We start from the raw sequence: 20,380 nt of genomic DNA on the forward strand, positions 1-20,380 counted from the left end.
TCTGTCTCCACTGCCTCCTGAGCTAAAGAAACACAGCAGCAACCTGCAGAGTTACCAAACCCCATCATGCTAATATTCTGTGAGTCACACAGAAACTGTGCACCACTATCACCTTTGCTGGGAGCACAGACAGACTCAGAGGACTCACTGTATTTAGAGAGAGGCAGGAGCTTCTGTTATACCCAAAAAAGCTTTCCAGACCTGATAAAGAATTTGCATAACCAAAAGCTTGTCGGCTCTTCCCAGCTCTATCAACAGATCTAAAAATATATTCATTCCCCCTACAAACCTAGCAACTATGCACTCTTTAGATGGTTATTGCAGTTCACTGTGAGACTGGTAAGGTTCATTACTCCCGACTGAAGTATTCTTGAATACAAATACATGACTGTATCTGATTTGCTTTAATTAAATGTGGAAAAGTTTCCCAAATTTTGAGGAATATATGAGGAAAAGCTAGCTTACTTTTCCTTTTGACTCACTGCCAAGTGCAAGGAGTTTTCAAAACAACAAAAGCCTACAGAAAGATATACAGAAACAACTGTCCTGCTGACATTTAATGGAAGAGGTATAGCCTCTCAAGTTATCATTTAAACATACTTACAACAACAGAGTTACAATGCAGATGTTTAATTTCCCTTTTCTCTTTATTTTACCTGTCAAGCCTCCAATGCCTGCTTGTAGCTTCACAAGGCTCCTCAAATTCATAGAAGTCAGTGCTCTGGTCTTCCATGCTGCTGGAGTTCTGCCATTCCGAGCAGAGATTTCTCCTAGCACCCATAGCAAAAGGCAAGTTCTCATACTCAGGTATTTCCTCATAGTGGCGCACATTCTCATACTCTGGATCACAAGTGCTGGTTACAGAATTCAGAGGCATTTGGGACAAATTCTCTGCCAAAAGTCCATGTCTTTCTAAAGACTCCAGCCTTTGGTTATTTCGCATCTCAGGCTGACTTCTGTTTCTCTGCCTCTTCTTCTGTAATGCCGGACTACTTATTTCTACAGAATGTGCCTTGGCAGATTTAGCTTTCCTTTCACTGCCTACAGACCCTATGTTACTGCTGTTATTTCCACACCCATTCCCATTGGAAAGGTTGGCAATAGCACTCTCCACTGACTGGCTGCCTTTAGACAGAAATTTTTGGAAGTCGCTTTTCTTTAAGCAAACCGACAGCTTCATGTTCAGAAGCTTTTTCAAACTATTTTTCTTGTGATGGTCTTTGCAGGGCTTGTCTGTCCTGTCCATGTCCACAGCAGAGAGAGACTTGGCCCTAGGCTTCGTCACAACAGTCAGGTGGCTGAAACTGGCAGCAGTTTTTAATGATTCAGAATTTCCTGAAAAGGGAAGAATAGGATGAGGTAACTTCCAGACGGGTTTTTCAGAAGAACGTTTGGGTATGTCACAAGACGAAAGTGCATCCTGCTCCTTGGCTCGTGGATGTGCAAAGGGAGATCCTTCTAGAAGGATGTTCGATTTGTCTTCACTGCAGGTGTAAGAACTTTTGTCCACAAGCTCTGCCGATGCAGCTTTTTTCAGCAGGCCAGCAGCTGGAAGGCCATGTCTCTGTGGTTTCTTAGGAATAACTTTTGGGGAACTCTCATCCTTTATTTTAAGTTCTTTATTTTCCAAGTTTTGTGGGAAAACATGAAGGCTGTTGACAGCAGGTGAGTGCTGACTGCTTGCCAATTTGACCTGCTTTGGCAAACTCATGGACAGGGTATGACACCTGACAAACTCAGTCCTTTTGTCCACAGCATCTGGCATACTGGTGCCATCTGTTATGTCATCCACCAAGTTATGGTCAGCATTTAAAGAAGATTCAGCGTGTCTCCCCAAATCAGGACTTCCGTGTGAAAACTGAGGCAAAAGATTTTGTGAAGCTGACTCTTTCACAGCAGGCTCCTTTACCTGAGACACTATTCCTGCATTGCTTTGAGTTACCTCACATTTTTCAGGATGAAACACTTCTGCATTATTATTATAACACACACTTTGACCAAGGACATTAATTCTTGCTGGCTTTTTTAAGCTTTGGTCCACAACACCATGAGAATCTTTCTCTGAATTCGATGGTTCCTTTGTTCCTTCTCCTGTGCTGTCTATGCCATCCTGACGGACTAGACATGCAGCACGTGGCTTTCTTGGCTTAGGGACAGGAAGCACTTTGGAACTCAGGACTGAAGATGTTTCAGGGGAGGCTTTATCAGCGTCTGCTTTCATCCCTACTTCACCTGAAAACATCCTATTACTACTTAAATTTTCATTCTCTACAGTTTCCTTGTCCAGTGAGGAAGAACAACAGTGATTATTTTCAATCAAACTAGGACAAATTTCAGACATCTGAAACTCACCAGCAATAATCTTACCATCAACATTTTGTTGCTTCCCTTTAACTACTTCAGAAGCTGACGAAGACTGTACAAGTTCCATAAACTCTATTTTAACATCATTCTTGGAACTGCTGCCATTCCCTTTGTCAAATTTGTCTGCATACCTGTGTCTCACAGGACTGCTGTTAGGAAACACACCATGAGTTAGGACATCCTTAAGTTTCTCTTCCAAAATGCTGGCTTTCAAAACCACCTGACTTCTACTTGCCAATTTTTCATTGTGACTATCCCCCAGAGACAGTGCATTTCTTTCACCAAGCTTGATGTTTTCTAAGGTGTCAAAGTGCTCGAGAATGATCTGAGTTTTACAGGTGTTCTCTCCATTTCCAAGTTTATGAAGGCATTCAAATTTGCAAGGTGACACAGGTAGAATATATGCTGTATTTCCAGTACTCCCTTCTGAGGTTTCATTTTTATAGTTCAAATGGTCTAGAGTTTGAGAAGGATCTTCCCTGTGCTCCTCAAAGCTTTTTGTGCTTTTTCGTGCAGACGATGGAGGTTTTACTTCGGGGATGGAGGAGCTCTTGAGAACCTTTGGTTTTGGTGCAATTGCTGGCTTGGTTTTCCTTGCTGCTTGTATCCCACCACAAAGTACAATGTCAGGCTTCGGTGCGACAGGTGGAGGTGCTGCCTTGTGTCCTAGGACAAATTTTGGTTTGGGGGCCACTGGTGGCTTCTTAATTTCTAGGAAGAATGGAAAACAAAGACATTAGTCACCACTGCCCACACAACAACTTCACCTGCAATGGAGCAGTATTAGAAGTTTTGTAACATTTCTGATCCAAAAGAACTCAATGTGTGTATGGTTACATTTTTCTCCTAAAAGCATGCCTTCCTTCCCTAACACCACTCCTTTGCTAGTCGCCTTTCTTTGTTTTAATAGGCATATCAAGAAGTGGTAGGGAAGTTTTCAAAGTCTTTTCATAAACAAACAGTTTAACATAGTATTAGTACATGTACTCCCTCACATGCTAAAGTCTCATGCCAAGAAAAGCAGAGCCTGGTTCTGCAGTTTTCACTGCAATACCCTTTTAAAGTGTTGCAAGTATGTTAAGTGCCACACATATAATAAACCACAAAGACAATGGGACAGCCAGAATAGTGACTAGGGTAGTTCAGCCCCTTCCTCCACCACTTTGAGAAATGTGTAACCCAAAATTCCTCGTTCCCTTGCTCTCCTCTTCAAACAATACTAAGATGAATTACTGTACCAGTTGCAAAATTGGCATATCACTACCAGCAGCTCAGGTAGTCTGTGGTATGGAGTTAGTGCAGTAATTTGTAGCAAGGCGTACCTTTCCATTGTAAAACACTATTTCTGTGCCTTGTACAAAATTACTCTTCCCAACTTGTCTGACCTAGAAACAGTCACCACTATTAGGAATTACGACACACTCGGCACAACAAGATGACAAATCCTGGGCAGAGTGTAAGTGTACAGCACTCAGGAAAAGGAGCTCATGAGGAACTTAGAGATTGTGGAGTTTTGAACCAGTTGTTTGAGTAGTTTGGGGGTTTTTTGTTTGCTTGTGTTGTGGTTGCTTTTTTTTTAAAGTATGCCTGAAATATTTGAATATTTCAGATTATTTATGACCAATTCATTTCCATATGCTTGAATATTTTCAGATTTCTAAGAGCATTGAGTGCTTTTTATATGTGCACATTTATAAAGTAAACAAGCTTCTTGTACTGTTTATATATTACCTCTGTATTTACTACCATTATTTTGATCAATATTTTAGTATACTTTCAGTAAGTCACATACATGTTAAATAACACCCTCAAGAAAACACATTAGTTAATGTTTCACATGCAAATAGATGAGGTAAGCCATGGATTTATTGTTCCCTTTGAAGTGTGGGTTTGGTGTTTGGTTGTGTTTTACCACCACTATTACTATAGATATGCACTATATCTTAATCTCTAGCTTAGATTAGAATGAAGTTTCAAAGTTTAGGATTGTTTTGTGGGGATTTATTTGTTTGAAGGAAATCTAGATGGGTAAAAAAAATTTTTTAAAAAGGGCAGATGCCCTCAGTCGCAACTATTTCCTAAACAGCAAGCCACTGCTCTAAGCAGAGGGAGAAACAGTAAAATCATGTTTTTCTAGGACATGAATCACTAAATGGTACCCAGACTGCCTCTACCTACACTTAGAATGGCTGCCCTTGCTGCCACTATATTAGTGAAGAGATAAAACTCTGATGGCAGGGTCTCTGATGTCTCTGATGGCAGAGACAATTTTTAAGAAATTGTACAAGAGGGAATCCAGAATTTCTTTCCAAAGGTACAGCTCCCTATAGCCACTGACATCAGTGACCCAACTGCAACCTACTTCTAAGGTTATCCCACCTTCTGCATCCCATCTAAAGGCAGGTGTCAAACCCACAGAGAAATGAATCAACAATTTGCTAGGAAAAAATAAAATTAACTCTTTAGGTGGGTAACTAGTGATCCTGATGAGCAAAAGAGAGCTGTACACCCACTTGCAGACAAGTCAACTGCTTATTCAACTGGAATATGAAGTGATGGCAATAAAGGAGCCTGTGTTCCATGGTAGAAAAACAAAGAAGGGATGCCCAGTTTGTCACAGAACACAACAGAGTAGTAGACCTGGGCCATGCTCAGCAATATTTACTAAGTTGTTAAAGCTCCCTGGAAGCAGCAGAGAGACATGCTGCTTTGGAACCCTTCCTGATGCCCAAGTGAGAGAAACAGACTGAAAAGGATACGGGACATTAAACACTGCCTAGGTAACCAATATCCTGTGGATTATTTTTCCCCACACATAAACCAAAGTTCATAAACCTTGCAAGTTTCTCTCTCTATGGTGGGAGTGCCTTACATTTGGATACCACCAAACTAGATAACTCTGCAGGGCTTTTAACTAGTATTTATTAGGGAGCACACTCAGAAGTTAGGACGTGACACCATTACCTGAATATAAATTATCAAATTATCCCCCATGGTTTTATTAAAACTAAACCATGAAAGTGTAAAGAAAAGCAAAGCAAACAGAACAGTCTCTAAGCCAGTGGAGGAAACCTGGATAATGAATAGAGCAGAAAAATTTGTTTCTGATAATAAGAGCAATTCAACGTGATTTCTGAAGCCTACTAGAATTTTTCAAATTACTTCAATGTTACAAAGCATTCAGGCAGACAGAAGAGACCAGCAAATTGTGTGGGATAATAAAGACAGCACTGTCTGCTTTAAACTGATTGCACATTACATCTAGAGTAGATATGGGTCAATGTACTAAGAGGCACATTACAGTCTCGGTACCAATACAGATCTGCAGTCAACCATCAGAAAGGAATGCGATGAAGAGCCTTTTCAAACATAAATGTGATGTGAGAGGAAAGGCTCCAAGAAGGAATGCATACCAGTAGTTTTCCTCAACGAAATATCTTGAAGTTTCTGAAGAATACAAGCAATGAAAAAAATCACAGCAGCTGACAAGGGTGAAAGTATAGTAGATTGACATTAGAAATTGAGAATCAAAGTTCAGTATAAACTAATTCAATTCATTGTTGGATGAAAAACACAGTTCTACATAACAGTGCTCTAAAAGGGATAATTTCCCATCCAGAATAGAAAAAACATCTAAGTAGGAGGCAACTGTTATATATAAAGGTGTAAGGAATGACTGGAAGTCATATGAGAATGACTTTTTGCTAAATGGCAAGCAAAAGCAAGGTAAAAACCAATAAATATAATCAAGGAAATGTTATAGAGCAAATGCATGGGGTAGTTAGTTGTTTGGACAGAGTGCTTTTTCCTGGTGCCATATGGAACTAGCTGTTCACCTAAGGACAGAGATGGTTGGTTATGCTTAGGAGAGTAAAAATTGAAGAGAATTTGGAAATCATTGTACATAGTTATTTTATGAGAGCTCCATGCAGGTCTGAAGCTAAGCAGTAAATAATCTGCTAAGTATAAAAGATGAAGGGAGTTGAAAATATTTCTGTACATGCTACCTACCAGACTGTTAGCGAAATGCAATGTCACCTTCCAGCAATCTTAGAAATAACTACAGAAGCATCCAAGGTCTAAAAGTTATGCTTCAAATCCCAAGGAAGCTCATCCTAGTTAACCAAGAATTTAAAAACTAGGATGGTAATAGAATATATACTTATGCACATGTGAAAGGTTTTGGGTAACAGATGGTTCTTGAATCACAAAAAAAAAATCCCCAAAACCAAAAAAAACCCCACCTAACCCTGATGAAATTCCATATTTGACCACTGAGGTTTGACATGCTCAAACTAGAAAGAAAACTCTAAATCTTATGAAAACTAAAGGATAATTAACTACAGAAATATCTCACCTAGTGTTGTGGGGAGCCACAAGAACTTACAGGCAACCTAAACTCACTTTCTGACATGTGTAGAGTTTTCAGAGGGAACTTTGGACTCAACATTGGATTCTCTAGCCTGTCATACTCAGGAAATTAGAGAAACACTATGATTTTCCCCACTCCCACCTCAAACCTTAACCCATTTCTCAAAGAGAATCCCTGCATCCAGGGATTCCAGTAATAAATGCAAATCTGAGTAGAAATATAAAATTTGATTTGCATAAACAGATGAAATGTTTCGGAGCCAGAGAAACTGTCAAAGAGATATCTTCCAACCTGTTTGACTATGCAAAGGAAGAAATCCATAAATAAAGTGACTAGCAATGCTGCCATCACCAACAGGAAATCTGCTGCTCACACAGGAACAGCCAATACCAGGCTCAGTGCTGAAGGAAAAAAGTGCTTAAAAACACCAACACCTAACCCCCTTAGAAAAAGTAGATTTCAAAGGGCATTCCTTGTCTAACAACAAATTGCCATTAGCAGTACCTAGGCAGATCAATGCACGTGCTCTCTGCCTGACTTCAGGTCACAGCACACAAACAGATTTATCTCTCTGGTGAATTACATCCTTCAGCACGCTGAGGAAAAAGCAACACCCATTCTCATCCTGCTGATCTCCTCTGTGACCAACACTTGTTATTGCCTGGCTGGTGACTGCTCCTGTTCTTCCTCTGATTTGTTTCAGAGGAGGATGAGAACATCCTGACACAACTTCTACTCTCAGTCTTTTGACCCTAAAGCGCTGCCCATTTCTGTTCTTCAGATGATAGAATTTGACAACTGAGGACCTCACTTAAAAACACTTGTGTGTCTTCTCCTGTGCACTATCATGAGAATGAACAGAAAAGCCAATAAGATATTGCAATCTTAAGCATTATTAATGCACAGCTTTAAATCCTTCTCAAATTTTTACCTCTTGTTCTTTTCCCTGCCCTACATAGGAACAAGGAGAAACAATGATATGTGAAGGTGAACTGAGGCAAAAAATCAGACAGAACTACCCCATCTGCAACAAAACCCTACTGTTGCTAAAGGAATGTATTTCCCAGGTAACGTTTATGCCAATACCTTGGAGATCATGTTAACAGCTTCCATATTTTGGAACAACAAAAGAACGGGAACAAGTCATGTTGACTTGCATCTGCCCATGAAAAGGGGACAAATGGGTCTAGGCACTATCAAGCTGATATAACTTGATATTCCTTTCCTTACAACGCCTCATATGAACAGAGATTCTCCTTGTGGTATTCAGGATGCTCTATGGACTATCTCAAGTCACCTGGGCAGGATCCTGCAACCTGCCCTAAAGCAATGCCCCTTCTGAACCACAAAACAGTAGGAAGAAAGTAAAACAATAAATCACTGTGCCATCAGATTTTGACAGCAGCTCAGCCTAAGCTTAAGAAAAGGGCACACAACCAAATTACTATGGGGTAAGCAAAGGTGTGAATTTAACAAATCAGCTACTTTATAGAAGCTGGTCATATGAATACTCTTTATCTTACACACAATATATATGGCAGTTTATTTCTTTGCTGTAACCTAAAAGGTTTATTCCTTATCTGCAACTTATAAGGTTACATATATTTCACATACTACTTGACAAATCTATTTCACACACACTAGAAAAAGAAAAGGGCTTCAAAGAGCTACCACGCAGCAGCTGGCCTAGAGCAAATACATGCATTGGCTTTCTTGAGGCACCTTGTTTGCATACGCACACTCAGTTCTCAGATACAGCAAATCACATCTGTAGGCTACATATGAAAATGATGCAATGCCCAGAAGGTATCTACCAAGAGCTCAATGGGCTGTTTTTTCTCACATGAAGAAAGAGCTTGCTCCAACAGCCAATTTGCTGTTCCTGAGACTATTTTGGGCACAAAACCCTACAACTCAGTCTGGAAACAAGAAAGCCAATCTTGCTTTTAAGGAACATGTAGGGAGAAAGAGAATTACTGCTATGTTTGAGATATGCTGAGAGATTATTGCACTGGCACTCAATACACTGCAGAAAGAAACACATAAATATTCTAAAAATCCTGTTCTCCAGCAGCCTAAATTTTAAACTCGTTACAAGGCTTTTCAGGTCAATTACTTTGTTTTCAGTTACAAAAAGAAAGTTTCATTAGGTAAACACCTCAAAAAAGTATTGTGTGATCATTAATTTATTTCCTGCAAATGTTTATTTATTTTCTCATTATGGAGAGGCTCTGATTTTCTCAGGTGCCACAATGCTCAAAAGAAACAAAAAAAAAGGAATGAGTCATAACATCCCGGAAGATAACACATGTAGTTTTTAAAGTACAAGGGAAAACTGAGGTTTCCAAGCCACTAGTTTTAGAAAACATCATAATTAAACTGCAAAAGGAAAACATCCATTTCAAAATCTTAGGTTGTTCACTGACTTATTGAAATAAAACAGGAAAGTTAGGGATAACTTCAGAGCAAGGACAAGAGATGAATAAACAACCTTTTAAGATCACATGCAGAGACAGAGCTGAGTAACTCTAATGAGACTTGACACATTCGAGGGTTAAAGGGACATTAAACGCTGCAGGCCTCGTTTTTTTTCAATCCTTGAAAGCAATGAAGTTTGATTGGAAAAGTCATGTTGATTTTGTTTATTCTGTTCCTGCTATGTTTTTTCCATTTGAACTACATTTCTGACATTAAAATACATTTTTCTCATTGTTGTTGTCAAATCCAATTTCAAGCCCAAGTTATACATTCTGCCCACATTAAATAAGCTCTATAGATTCACATATAAGGACTGTTTCTTCAGCAAGAAATAATAAATGTCAAACTCATAACTCTGAGCTTTTGTTTTTTCCTTTTAAAGGCAAAGCACATACTTGAAGCCAGCATAATACTTTCAGGCAGAAATGAGTAAATGGACATTCATTGGCATCGTGGATGTAGTGTGTATATATATAACTATATCTTGTGCAGTGCATGAGAAAGCAATGGCAGGAGCATAGGTGTAAGTGAAGACTGAAACTAACATATGGGTTCATCACTACAATGAGATAATCTTCAAATTGTATAGAAGTATTTTTTAAATGTCCTACAGTTCCTTAGCTGCAACAATTCCAGACTTACATACACATTTTAAAACATGTAAGCAACAGCTGTGGCAGAACTCCATCATGAAGTTATGCTAGTTCTGGACTGAGATGTAACTGAAACAATTCTGTAGAGGAAATAGAAAAGATACCCAGCAAGACACTGAATATGCACTGCATTATTTAGAAAGGCAGAAGGTAAGCTGCAGCAAGGTTAAGGCTGGGTTATCAACCTCAGACCTTTTGGAACTCCTGTCTTTGGGGAGCAGCTGTGTTTGGGGTTTCTCACAGTCCCTCAAATAGCACAGTATCTCTCTTAGAGAAAAGCCCTGCATATCAAGCATACACCTGCAAATGCTACTTAAAAAAAAATGAAAGCAATACAGATGACAGTGTACCATGTTGCTTTGTCCTAAAGGTACATTAAAAGAAGACCCAAGAGAGGCACTTAGGTCCCTCAAGTCAAACTGAAGGAAAGATTTCTAGCATTTCAAGTTCCACCTGAAGCCTTCACAGACAATAACATTTTTACAGAAATGCTGTATTACCAACCAGTTATCAGAAAACTGGCTGAGTAAGAAGTGAATTCACAATTAAATAATTTCAATGTAGGAAATAGATTCTATAGAACACAAGACTGAAATTCAAATACAGGGGTTGTTATGTTTTTTATGAACAATAGCTTTGTAAAGAATGCCTGTATATTACAGGCACTAAGTTCTGCAGCAATACCAAGAGAGGGATATTAAACCTTCAGAACTGTCTTCTGGAAGTCTTCAGCCTTTTCATACCCTGCCTAGGAACTCCTTAACTGAAATGTCAAAGGCTGTCATGATGCTGTCAGCAGGATCATGAATCTCTAATCTTGTTTCACCTGTTCCCCATGTATTTTATCTTCACATAATACATCACACACAAAATACTCTTCACCGCCTCTCAAATACCCCTCATCTTCCCTCTTCATGCCCCAGTACTCTTTATGCCTTCGTCTTGAAAAATTTGCTGAAATTTAGATTGGTCATGAAACTGTCCCACTTTCTCATATTCCTCAGTATCCCTTTTTCTCTTTTGCTTACTTTGTTCACCAGAACCCCATTGTCCTCACCTTCCCCATAAACACCACCACAATGTACACTTAAAACCGATTTAGTCACACCATCTAAGATCTAAAAGTCATGAAATCACTGTTAAGTACTGAAAACTACCCAACTTTCTGAAACTTAGTACGTATCAAATTTTAACAGCCCAGCTCTTGAGCACCCCCTAACACTTATGCGCACAGCTGTTTAACTCTTAAAAGATCAGCGTGAACTGCACAATCAGCAGCACTACTAAAAACGGGAACATACAATGCAGCTGGTTAAGCAGCGATAACCTGCTTTATTACATGCTTTTCAAAATCTAAACAAAATCATTTCTGTCAAATGTATTAAAAATGGAAATGCTTTAAACGAAGCAGAAAGATGCATTAAATCGCTTTTCATTTTGCAGTAAATTCTGATTAGCTGTGAGAGGTCAGATAACTTAATTAACGCTGGAGTCAATAGCAAGTTGACATACTTGAGAGGCAAACACTAAGAATTAGGTAGATATTTTTGCTTGATAACTGTGTATTGCTTTTTCTTTAGAACACCCACCACCACCCCAATCCTTACAGGAAGCACTTTGCTGCTTCCCGTTTAACCCTACAATTAGCTATGTTTCCATCCAATACATCATAATCTACACGACATGTTTTCAATGCAGAAACGACTCCTGTTAGGCAGATAAGAAAGGCATCTACTAATCTGGCAGATGCCTGAACAAAAGCGCTAAGTTAGCACACCACCGTGCAAGCAAATATAAATAGGAGCAATTCCCTTAAACACGGGGTGCTCTTGTTCTGAACCAAGAATTTGCCTTGGAGCTCTTTTAGTCAGTAAATTGGCAGCGGTCAAGAAACGGGGGAGGAAAGGTAAGGAAAGCACTGAAGTAGGTCAGTTCCAAGCCGCAGCTGGAAAGGCCAGCAGCGAACGCTTTCCAGCACCCCCGCGGGGCTCCTGCGAGCAAGGTCCCGACCAAGGCAGGTACATCCCAAGCAAAGCCGCAGCTGACAAACTCTCGCAGCTCCGCGGAGTCACACGGAGCGACAGCCGCAGCCCCGGCGCTGGCTCTCCTGGCACAGCCCGGCCCCCAGCAGCTTTCCCCGGCCGTGAGCTCAGCCGGGGCGCAGGGACCCGCTCGGACACGCGGGCGGCGAGCGGAGAGCCCGGCTCAGCCCCAGCCCCGGGCAGGACGTGCCCGCACGGCCCCGCGGCCAAACGTGCCGAGGGGTGCGGGGAGCCCGCAGAGGACCCCGGGGAGGGCTGTGCCCCGGGAAGGGCTGTGCCCCGAGCCGGGTGCGCCCCTCACCGCTCCCCGCCCGCCTCCCGGCGCTGCCCCCGGAGCGAGCCGAGGGCGCAGCCGGGACAGGGAGCGCACCGGCGGCTCCGGCTGCAGTCTGGCAACAAGAGCCCCTCATGCCCGCGTCCCCGCCGCCGCGGGGCGAGCGAGGCGACGCTGTCCGGCCGCGGGGGCACGCGGACTCCCCGCCGGCCGCCGGCTGGGCGGAAACCGCCGCTCCCCAAAGTTTCCCCGGGCACTCACCGGCGGAGCTCATGGTGCTCCCCAGGCGCGGAGCCGCGCTTGCCCTCGTCCCTTACGCCACAGCCCCTCTGAGGGCCGAGGAGAAGGAGCCCATTGTTCCCCCGCGCCGCCACCCAGCCGGAGGAGCAGCCGGAGCAGGAGCAGCTCCCCCCGCCCGCCACAGCCGCATCCCACCCCGCGGCCGCGGCACACGGAGCGCCCTCAGACGCCGCCCGCCGGCGCCCCCTACTGGCCACCCCTGCCAGGCCTTGGCCCCGCCCCGCCCCCGCTGTCCCCTCCCCCGCTCCGCCCCTGCCCCATCCGCCCCGCCCACATGGCGCCCGAAAGCGGGCGCTCGCTATGCTTTCTGGGAGCTGTAGTTCTCCCCGGCGCCATGCCGCGCCCGGCGGGCGGGGCGGGGCCAGGCGGCCGGCGGCACGGCGGACTCGGTTTCCCAGCGTGCCCGCGAGGAGGGGGTGGCATGGCGGGCAAGGATGACACCGGAGTTCGACGAAGAAGTGGTGTTTGAGGTGGGCGCGGGGCGACCCGGCGCGGGCTGGCCCGGGTGCCTTCGCCCCTCGTTGCGCCGCGGCCCCCGGGGGCGGCGTGCACCGGGCGGGCCGGGGGGGCGCGGGGCGCCAGGCGGGCGCGGGGCCCGGCCCAGGGCAGCGCCCGCCGCGGGCGGGCAGCGTCGGGCGGGACCGGCGAGAGCGGCGGGTCGGGGCGGTGCTCGGCGTGTCCCGCGGCCCGGAGCAGCCTGGGGCCAGCGCCGCGCCCTGCGCGCAGGCCGAGGGCGGGACGGCTCAGCGGGGCTGGCCGGCGCGGCACCGCCGCACAAAGGATCGCCCGGCCCCGCTGTCGGGCGGCCGCGGTGGGAGGTGTCGCGGGGCCCGGGGCGGCGGCGGGTCCCCGAGAGCCACCCGTGAGCACCGCCGGGCTGAGCTGCGGGGTCAGCGCACAGCGAGCGAGCACCTAAAAAATTCTGCTTCAGTCGGGGTCACTCGCGTAAAAGGTGTCTTTCTGCACGCAGCTGTGCAGCGAGCACTGGAACCGCTTTATCTCTGTGGTGTTTGTTATTAGTGGCTTTGCATAAACCGTGTCTAGTTATATCACGTCTTGTTAGAGCTACAATATCATCTTGGCCTTATTGAAATAATAGTGGCTAAATATATCAGCTGTTGCGGTTCGGTAACAAAATCCAGTCCGTTTGCAGCGGGTGAGTGTAATTGTATCTTAATGGAGGGCGCACCTGGTGTTGCAGGTGTACAGAGTGGTTATAAAGAAATGCTCTTATAAAATTAGTAATTATTGTAATAGCAATAAGGCTTCTCCTTCAACCAGGATGCAAAACACTCCTTACATAAGCAATTATTTTTTTTTCTCAGCTGCGTAAGCAGTATATCTTTAGTCTTTGGTCCATGCCACAAAGTTTTGTGTTCATCCACAACCAACCTCGGATCCTAACAATAAGATTTATTGTTTATGTTACTGATACATTAATTTGCTTCCTTTCATACTATTAATCTGGGGTGAGAATTTATTTCACAAGTATAATGCCTGCCCTCTGCATTTCTATCTTCAGTAAAAGTGGTACTTGTTTTACAGTTTCACAGTTTTCCAGTTCATGCAGCAACTTCCATTTTGATTGATAAATTTCTGCTGCATAGAGAGAAAAAGGTCTCCTTGCATATATACTCTTCATTATTATCCTTGTGTTTTGGGAAAGGACTTCAATCACTAATAAAGGCTCTTGGGTACATTTACTGTACCAAGTGTGTGTGTGTGTGTGTGTATCCATGCACACTTACAGGTGCATTGAATGACACAGTAACAGATCTGTCATATATCGTGGTACATTGCAATAAAATCAGAAAAGCAACAGTAGGACAAATACAGGCTGTTTGGGTTGGCTGCTTGGCTGGACTACAAAACTGGGTGGGCTGCCAACTCATAAAAATGGGTACTGTGAAATACACACCAAAATTATCTTCAGGAGTACTCAGCAGGGTTCATGCTATCCTAAAATGAAGCCTCCACAGAGAATTATGAGCATACTTCACACATGAGCCAGAGATAGGAATTGGCAAGGAGCCAAAAAAGCATTGGGGTAGTTAATGTTACAACGTACTTGTATTTTTAATTTTTGTTTTCTTGGGTCTCACATTCTCCCCCTTAATTTTTTGCCATTTCTGGTAAGCAACTGCATATTTTTTCTGCACCTCAGTAGGTCACTTCCCATGTTCTTCAGCAATCACTGTTGCAAGAAGCTTTTAGCCTTTAGACCTCAGTTGCTGTGAACAGCTGCTTTCTCTGTGCATTTGGAGCTCGCTTCAGCAAGATACCAATGGATGTTATAAGGGGTGGTGGTGTGCTAACAAATACGTAATCAGGAAAGAAGTGTCTTTCACGTGCCTCATACCCAAAAGGATGGAAGCAAATGAGATATACTTCATGTGTTCCAGGTTATCTTTTGCATGGTTTTTTGGGTCATAGCTCTGTCCAGCTGGCCCTGAAGACATCAATAACAGATGTCCACATTAAAAATTTTGCAGCATCAGACAGATGATAGCCTGCTGATAAATATTTCTGAGCTTCCAAGGACCAATAATTTTTCTCACTATCCAAGTATCTTTTACATTAGTTTATCTTTGAAGGCAAAGCAGCACAAACACCTCATTCCTGCTCTGGGAGAGCAGTGTTTTCCATCAAGTTCAAATGCCACTGCAGATCATCATGATTGAACAATAGTGAACGATGGGCAGTTACTCTGTCCACTAAATGCTGCCATATTCTATCCAATTTATAAATTAATTCCTGCAGCAGCCAGCAATTTTTATTCACTGACTCAATAGTCCCAGCACTTCAGTTCTTGCATTTGTTACAAGCAGCTTCTCTTCTAATTAAAATACTACAAACACAGTGGGGAGGAGCAGAACTCAAGAAACACAGAGGTGCCCCTGATATGTTGGGCCTGGCCTTGTCTAGCCAGCAGCATGACAAATTAAAAATTGTGGCAGTGTAGAGCAGATTATACTAAACAATGGTGGAACAATAAATGGTGTTCTTTATTAGTGGGTGTCTGAATTTATTAAGGGAGATCATGAGACTATAAATTGACGTTAAGTTGCTTAAGATGCATTTTTATACAAAACCTGGAAGACCACCATGCTGCAGTTACAGTGTATCTTGGAATCCTCTGCAAATTTTCAGCATTTTGTGTATTTGTATGAGACTGGAATTGTGTTAGGTTTTTTATTGTTGTGTGGACAATGTGATCTCCTTCTTGTTCTATTTTTTTTTAATGTATACATTAAAGAAGCTTCTTGTTCAAACTAGCTAAATTTCTTCATCATTTTTCCAGTGGAGGGACTGTGTCAGGACTTTGATGATTTATAACTGCCACCTAATTTCTGACTGGAAGTTTATTCATGGCCACTTCATACCTACTTGCACATCAGCTAATATTTTCCGTTATCTTATATAGTTCTTATCTGTCTCTCGAATTTACAGAACCACAGAAACATTTAGGTTGGAAAAGACCTCTGAGATCCAGTCCAACCTTTGACTGATCACCACCTTATCAGCTAGGACCATGGGCCAGTTGTTTCTTGAACACCTCCACAAATAGTGACTCCACCACCTACCTGTAGTAGTGCTTAAGTCCTCTTTGTGTTAAGGAATTTCTCCTGGTGTCCAACCTGAACCTCCCCTGGTGCAGCCTGAGGCTGTGCCCTCTTGTCCTGGTGCTGGTTTCTGAGAGTAGAGTTTAACTCATATAGGATGACAGGGTAACTGCTCGTATGTGTCCTTGATTTTATCAACAGCTTCCACGTAATTGGAGACTTTACACCTCTGCTGTTGTCTGTTGTTAAATTGCATGCCATTATCAATACCCACTTAAGGCCTTCCCATTCTTTTTCTATTATGTTTCAATCCTTTTCTGCATATATGATGCTCCTTGGTCTTATCAGAAAATGTCATTAGCAAGGGTTTTGATATAAGTTTAATTATGGCAAATATCAAAGCTTTTAAAAATGCAAAAGCTTTGACCAAAGACTCATCCCTCATGAACTCCATTAGTAACCTTCTGATCCAATGGCTTTCCATTCAGTGTAGACCACTGTTATCTCTGCCATCAACATACTTGGTTCCTTTCTCATCTTTTTTATCTAACTGATATGGCACAGTATCAAAAGTCCATAACCATACAGAATAGCGTAAAAAGTTGACATAAACTTCCTGCATTTCCTTTATCTAAAAATTAGCTGTCTTATTGAAGAAAGATGTCAAGTGAGTTGGGTACAATCTACCTCTGGTGAACCAGTGTGATATCTTCTTTGATGATCATTTGTTTTCTTCTTTGTCTTTGAATTTTTCAAGAAAGAATAATTATTCTCAGTAACACACTGGCTTTTGATCAAATTCATAGACCTGACATATTCTTGATTGCTTTTTCTCCTTTTAAATATAGGCACTATGCTTGGAATTTTTTCTGCTTTTGAGTTTATAGATTATTAAAAATACTTTCTGCTCCATCTTTTATCTCCTGTGCCCATTCTTTCAGAACACTGGGATGAAGGTGATCCAAATACTGCATTTTCAGCTTCCAATTCCTGTTTTCAGCTGTGCAATTTGTCCTATATTTTAATGAGTGCAAGTTTGTTTGGTTTTTTTTTTTTGACCTTTGGACAGATATTCAGGCTGTGCTCACAGAACCACAGAATGTTTGAGATTTGAAAGGGACCTCTGGAGATCATCTGGTCTACCTTGCTCAAGTAGGGTCATGTAGAATCAGTAGCCCAGGACCACGGTCAGATGGGCATCTTCACAGATAGAGATCTCACAATCTCTCTGGGCAACCAGTGCCAATACTCAGTCACTCTCACACCAAAAAAATGTCTTTATGTTCAAAGGGAACCTCATGTGTTTCAGTTTGTGCCCATTGCCTCTGGTCCCATTACTGGGCACCACTGAACAGTGCCCATTTCTCTCCCCTTTGCACTCTTTCTTTGGATACGAGACCCACCCTGAGGTTTCTCCAGGCCCACTGGTCCCAGCTCCTTCCTCAGTTTCACCCAGACAGTGATCCTTGCTGTCTCAGAGCAGTTCTGGTAGAGGGGTTGTAGGTGGCTTTATTTTCTGATTTAATTCTGTGTATTTAGAAGAAAGTTACTCAGGCTGCACAAATATATGATTTTGACACAATATCAAACTGACACCACCTTAGCTTTTTAAGGGCTTTTGCATATGTAGTGTTTGAAATACAAGCCTTTATGTCAGAATTATGTACATGTACAATTGTTCAATACTGAATTTCATTAGCATAAAATTTCCATTTTTAAAATTTTTAATTAGGAAAGAAATATTTTCTCACTTGAGACATTGTTTTAATTCATTCATGAGTCTTGTGCCATTCCTACAACCAATTCTGCCCATATTATTTACTTAATATTGCTATTCATCAGCTATTTCAGTACTAGTAGAAATTACATGTTACAGAATAGCTGGCTGTGTGTCATGATGGTTGTATCACTGTGGAATCTAATGTTTTATTCTAGATCTAGAGGATCTTATCATTACTGTAACTCCAGACTTTTAAATTTGGGGTTGTTTGGCCCAGTAGAAGTCCCAGAGTGAACAATACCTTATAAATCACTACTTATTTAGGCATCAAACCAAGGTGCTGCCTGCATGTAATGTTCTGATCCACAGATTTCTGTAAGATTGGAAAGAGATGCTAGGGAGAAGCACCACCATTTCCCAGCATGATACACTGCATACAGAACAGCCTTTAGCTAATACATTCCTTACATGCCTACAATAGTAAAACACGTCTAAAATATGGTGTTTCTTAGAGTATTGGTACATCACTAAATGTTCAAGTCCTTATCTGAACTCCTGTAAACCATATGTTTAAAATGTTGAGCTTTTATCAAAACACTCAGTCACGTGTTTTCACAATTTTTTTTCCCCTAAATAAACTGTTCTAAAATAATTTTGTTTAAAAAACTAAACAAAAAACAAGGAATCTAACCTCAGAAACTGTTGTCATCTTATTGCAGGGGTTCCATACTGTTCTCTCCTTATTGCAAAAATTTCATACCTTCTTGGTGGTTTCTCATGGGGAACTCCTCCAAGCACTGACTCTTCTTCACAAAGTAGCAAACTGACTCAATTCCATTCTCAACCAGCCACCCCACTCTTTTATAGCATCTTCTTCTCATTGCTTACAGCTGTGGCCTGTTAAAGTCAGGCCTGTTCCTAATCTTTGATAATTGGCCCAGCTGCAACTCCTTAGGGATAAGATTACTTTCTACACTATCTTTATTTTCTTATATTCTATCCCCCTACAAGAAACTTCTTGTTGTGATGAGACTTTTAAGTCACTTTCATTCAAAAAGCTGAAAACTTTAGGACTTGCAAAATAATGGGTTTTTTGTCAAGCATCAGACTTATAATGCTGTATTCTAAAAAAATAACGTCTCAAGCACACATTAGGAAAAAGAAGCCTCCTTCCTGTCTCCCCCATAATCCTCACCATCATCTAAGAAATTTAGGATTACCTAAACCAAAGGCCTTCAAAGCCTCAAACAAGAGTTAAACCCTCTTAGTTCCTGGTAAAGTCCACAGGCTATTACCCTGCATCCCCTAAATGCAACTCAGGTGCTTCAATTAAGCTAGGACCTCCCAATTCCCTAGGCCGATGGGCTTTGATGCCATGATACTGTAGTTAACAGCTGCATGCCCTAACCAACAGGGCTCTGCCTAAGGCTCCAGTACATGACCGTCAGAAATGTATCAGAAATGTGTCTGAAAACCAGCATTCACATACCTTCAACAGTACTGTCAGGAATGCTCTGTTAGTAGGATTTTTCTCACTGAATATTGGGTGAACTAAAGATGTAGTACTTATTTTTTATGTATGCATACAATAAAGCCAGTTCTAAATACATGGCTCTGTCAAAGTCACAGTTCACTTGTCATTCTAATGAGCTGGTTCTGGGACTGTGCTTTGTCTGCTTGGAAGTGTGGGCTGTTGGCAGAAGAAGTGTTTGGGCTTCACTCCTCTTTTGCCGTTTATTCATATCCTCTTTATGCAGGCACCTGAATTTGTGGGTGATGCTGCACAGTGGCTCAGGAGACTGATGAGACAAACTAATCAGGCTAAGGAAAAAAAGCATCCTAGTTTTTTTCCTATTAGATTGTTTCCTTGCTCCATCTCACTACTCAGCTGCATAAATTAGAACATCAGTGTTCTAAAGTGGTACTGCAGCTTTCAGCTGCACCCACGGGTAATGGCAGGTTCAATTGACCATGTGAATGCAGCCTGGGGAGATGGCTCTGCTGAGGATTGCAGTGTGCTCTACAGGCACTGGGGCTGGTGATGGATGGACTGTTTCACATATTTTGCTTCTCAGCGGTTTGCTCAGTTGAAGAGGAGGACAGACTGTGCTCCTTTTCATCACATGACTGGGGGCAGGTGATACCACAGAGAAAATAAAGTGCAAGCTCATGTGAAGAACAGTCTGGTTGTTGCAGAGGCCAAGACAACTCATCAAGCATTTCTGGATATCAGAAGAAATAGATTAAAGTATTATATGGACCATAGAGTGTGTAAATCTATATTGCCATTACTATTTTTAACAGAAAATTTTAAGATGAATGTACACAATGATTCAGAGTAAATTCTGAGGTCTGTTTTTTAATTCTCCTCTGTATTTGTTGCTCTGGAGTCATATACAGAGGGTTAATACTGCAGTACTCCTCTTACAACTTCAAGTCATGAATCAACTTTCTTGAGACACTGGAATAGAAAGAATTGCTCAGTATAGTTTGCTTTTCATCTTCTTAATGTGACTGCCTTTTGTTTCTTGATTGCCTTTCTCTTCAGTAAAGATGTTTTACTGTGTGTCGTTAGGAGTAAGAATTAACATGATCTGTGGTAGATAAGTTGATT

General features: G+C 42.3%; 2 protein-coding genes across 3 annotated transcripts in view; one reads left to right on the forward strand and one right to left on the reverse strand.

Moving 5' to 3' along the window:
• Nucleotides 1–18,572, reverse strand: part of FGD6 (FYVE, RhoGEF and PH domain containing 6) — a 78,005-nt gene extending 59,433 nt beyond the window's left edge. Inside the window, exons 1-2 of one of the 2 annotated variants that reach the window (XM_064702082.1) lie at nucleotides 18,527–18,572; nucleotides 657–3,075 (exon numbers count right to left, since the gene is read on the reverse strand). In XM_064702082.1, the coding sequence (XP_064558152.1) occupies nucleotides 657–3,075; nucleotides 18,527–18,545 (2,438 nt within the window). In that variant the 5' untranslated portion in view covers nucleotides 18,546–18,572. Of the gene's footprint in view, nucleotides 1–656; nucleotides 3,076–12,444; nucleotides 12,615–18,526 lie in introns of those variants that run through there. The other variant, XM_064702083.1, reaches the window with a different exon arrangement.
• Nucleotides 12,869–20,380, forward strand: part of VEZT (vezatin, adherens junctions transmembrane protein) — a 59,634-nt gene continuing 52,122 nt past the window's right edge. The window contains exon 1 of the mRNA XM_064702087.1: nucleotides 12,869–12,953. Coding sequence (XP_064558157.1) covers nucleotides 12,918–12,953 — 36 coding nt within the window. The 5' untranslated portion in view covers nucleotides 12,869–12,917. The remainder of the gene's footprint in view (nucleotides 12,954–20,380) is intronic.

This window comes from Zonotrichia leucophrys, chromosome 1A (assembly GCF_028769735.1).
Source record: "Zonotrichia leucophrys gambelii isolate GWCS_2022_RI chromosome 1A, RI_Zleu_2.0, whole genome shotgun sequence".
Taxonomy (NCBI): Eukaryota; Metazoa; Chordata; class Aves; order Passeriformes; family Passerellidae; genus Zonotrichia; species Zonotrichia leucophrys.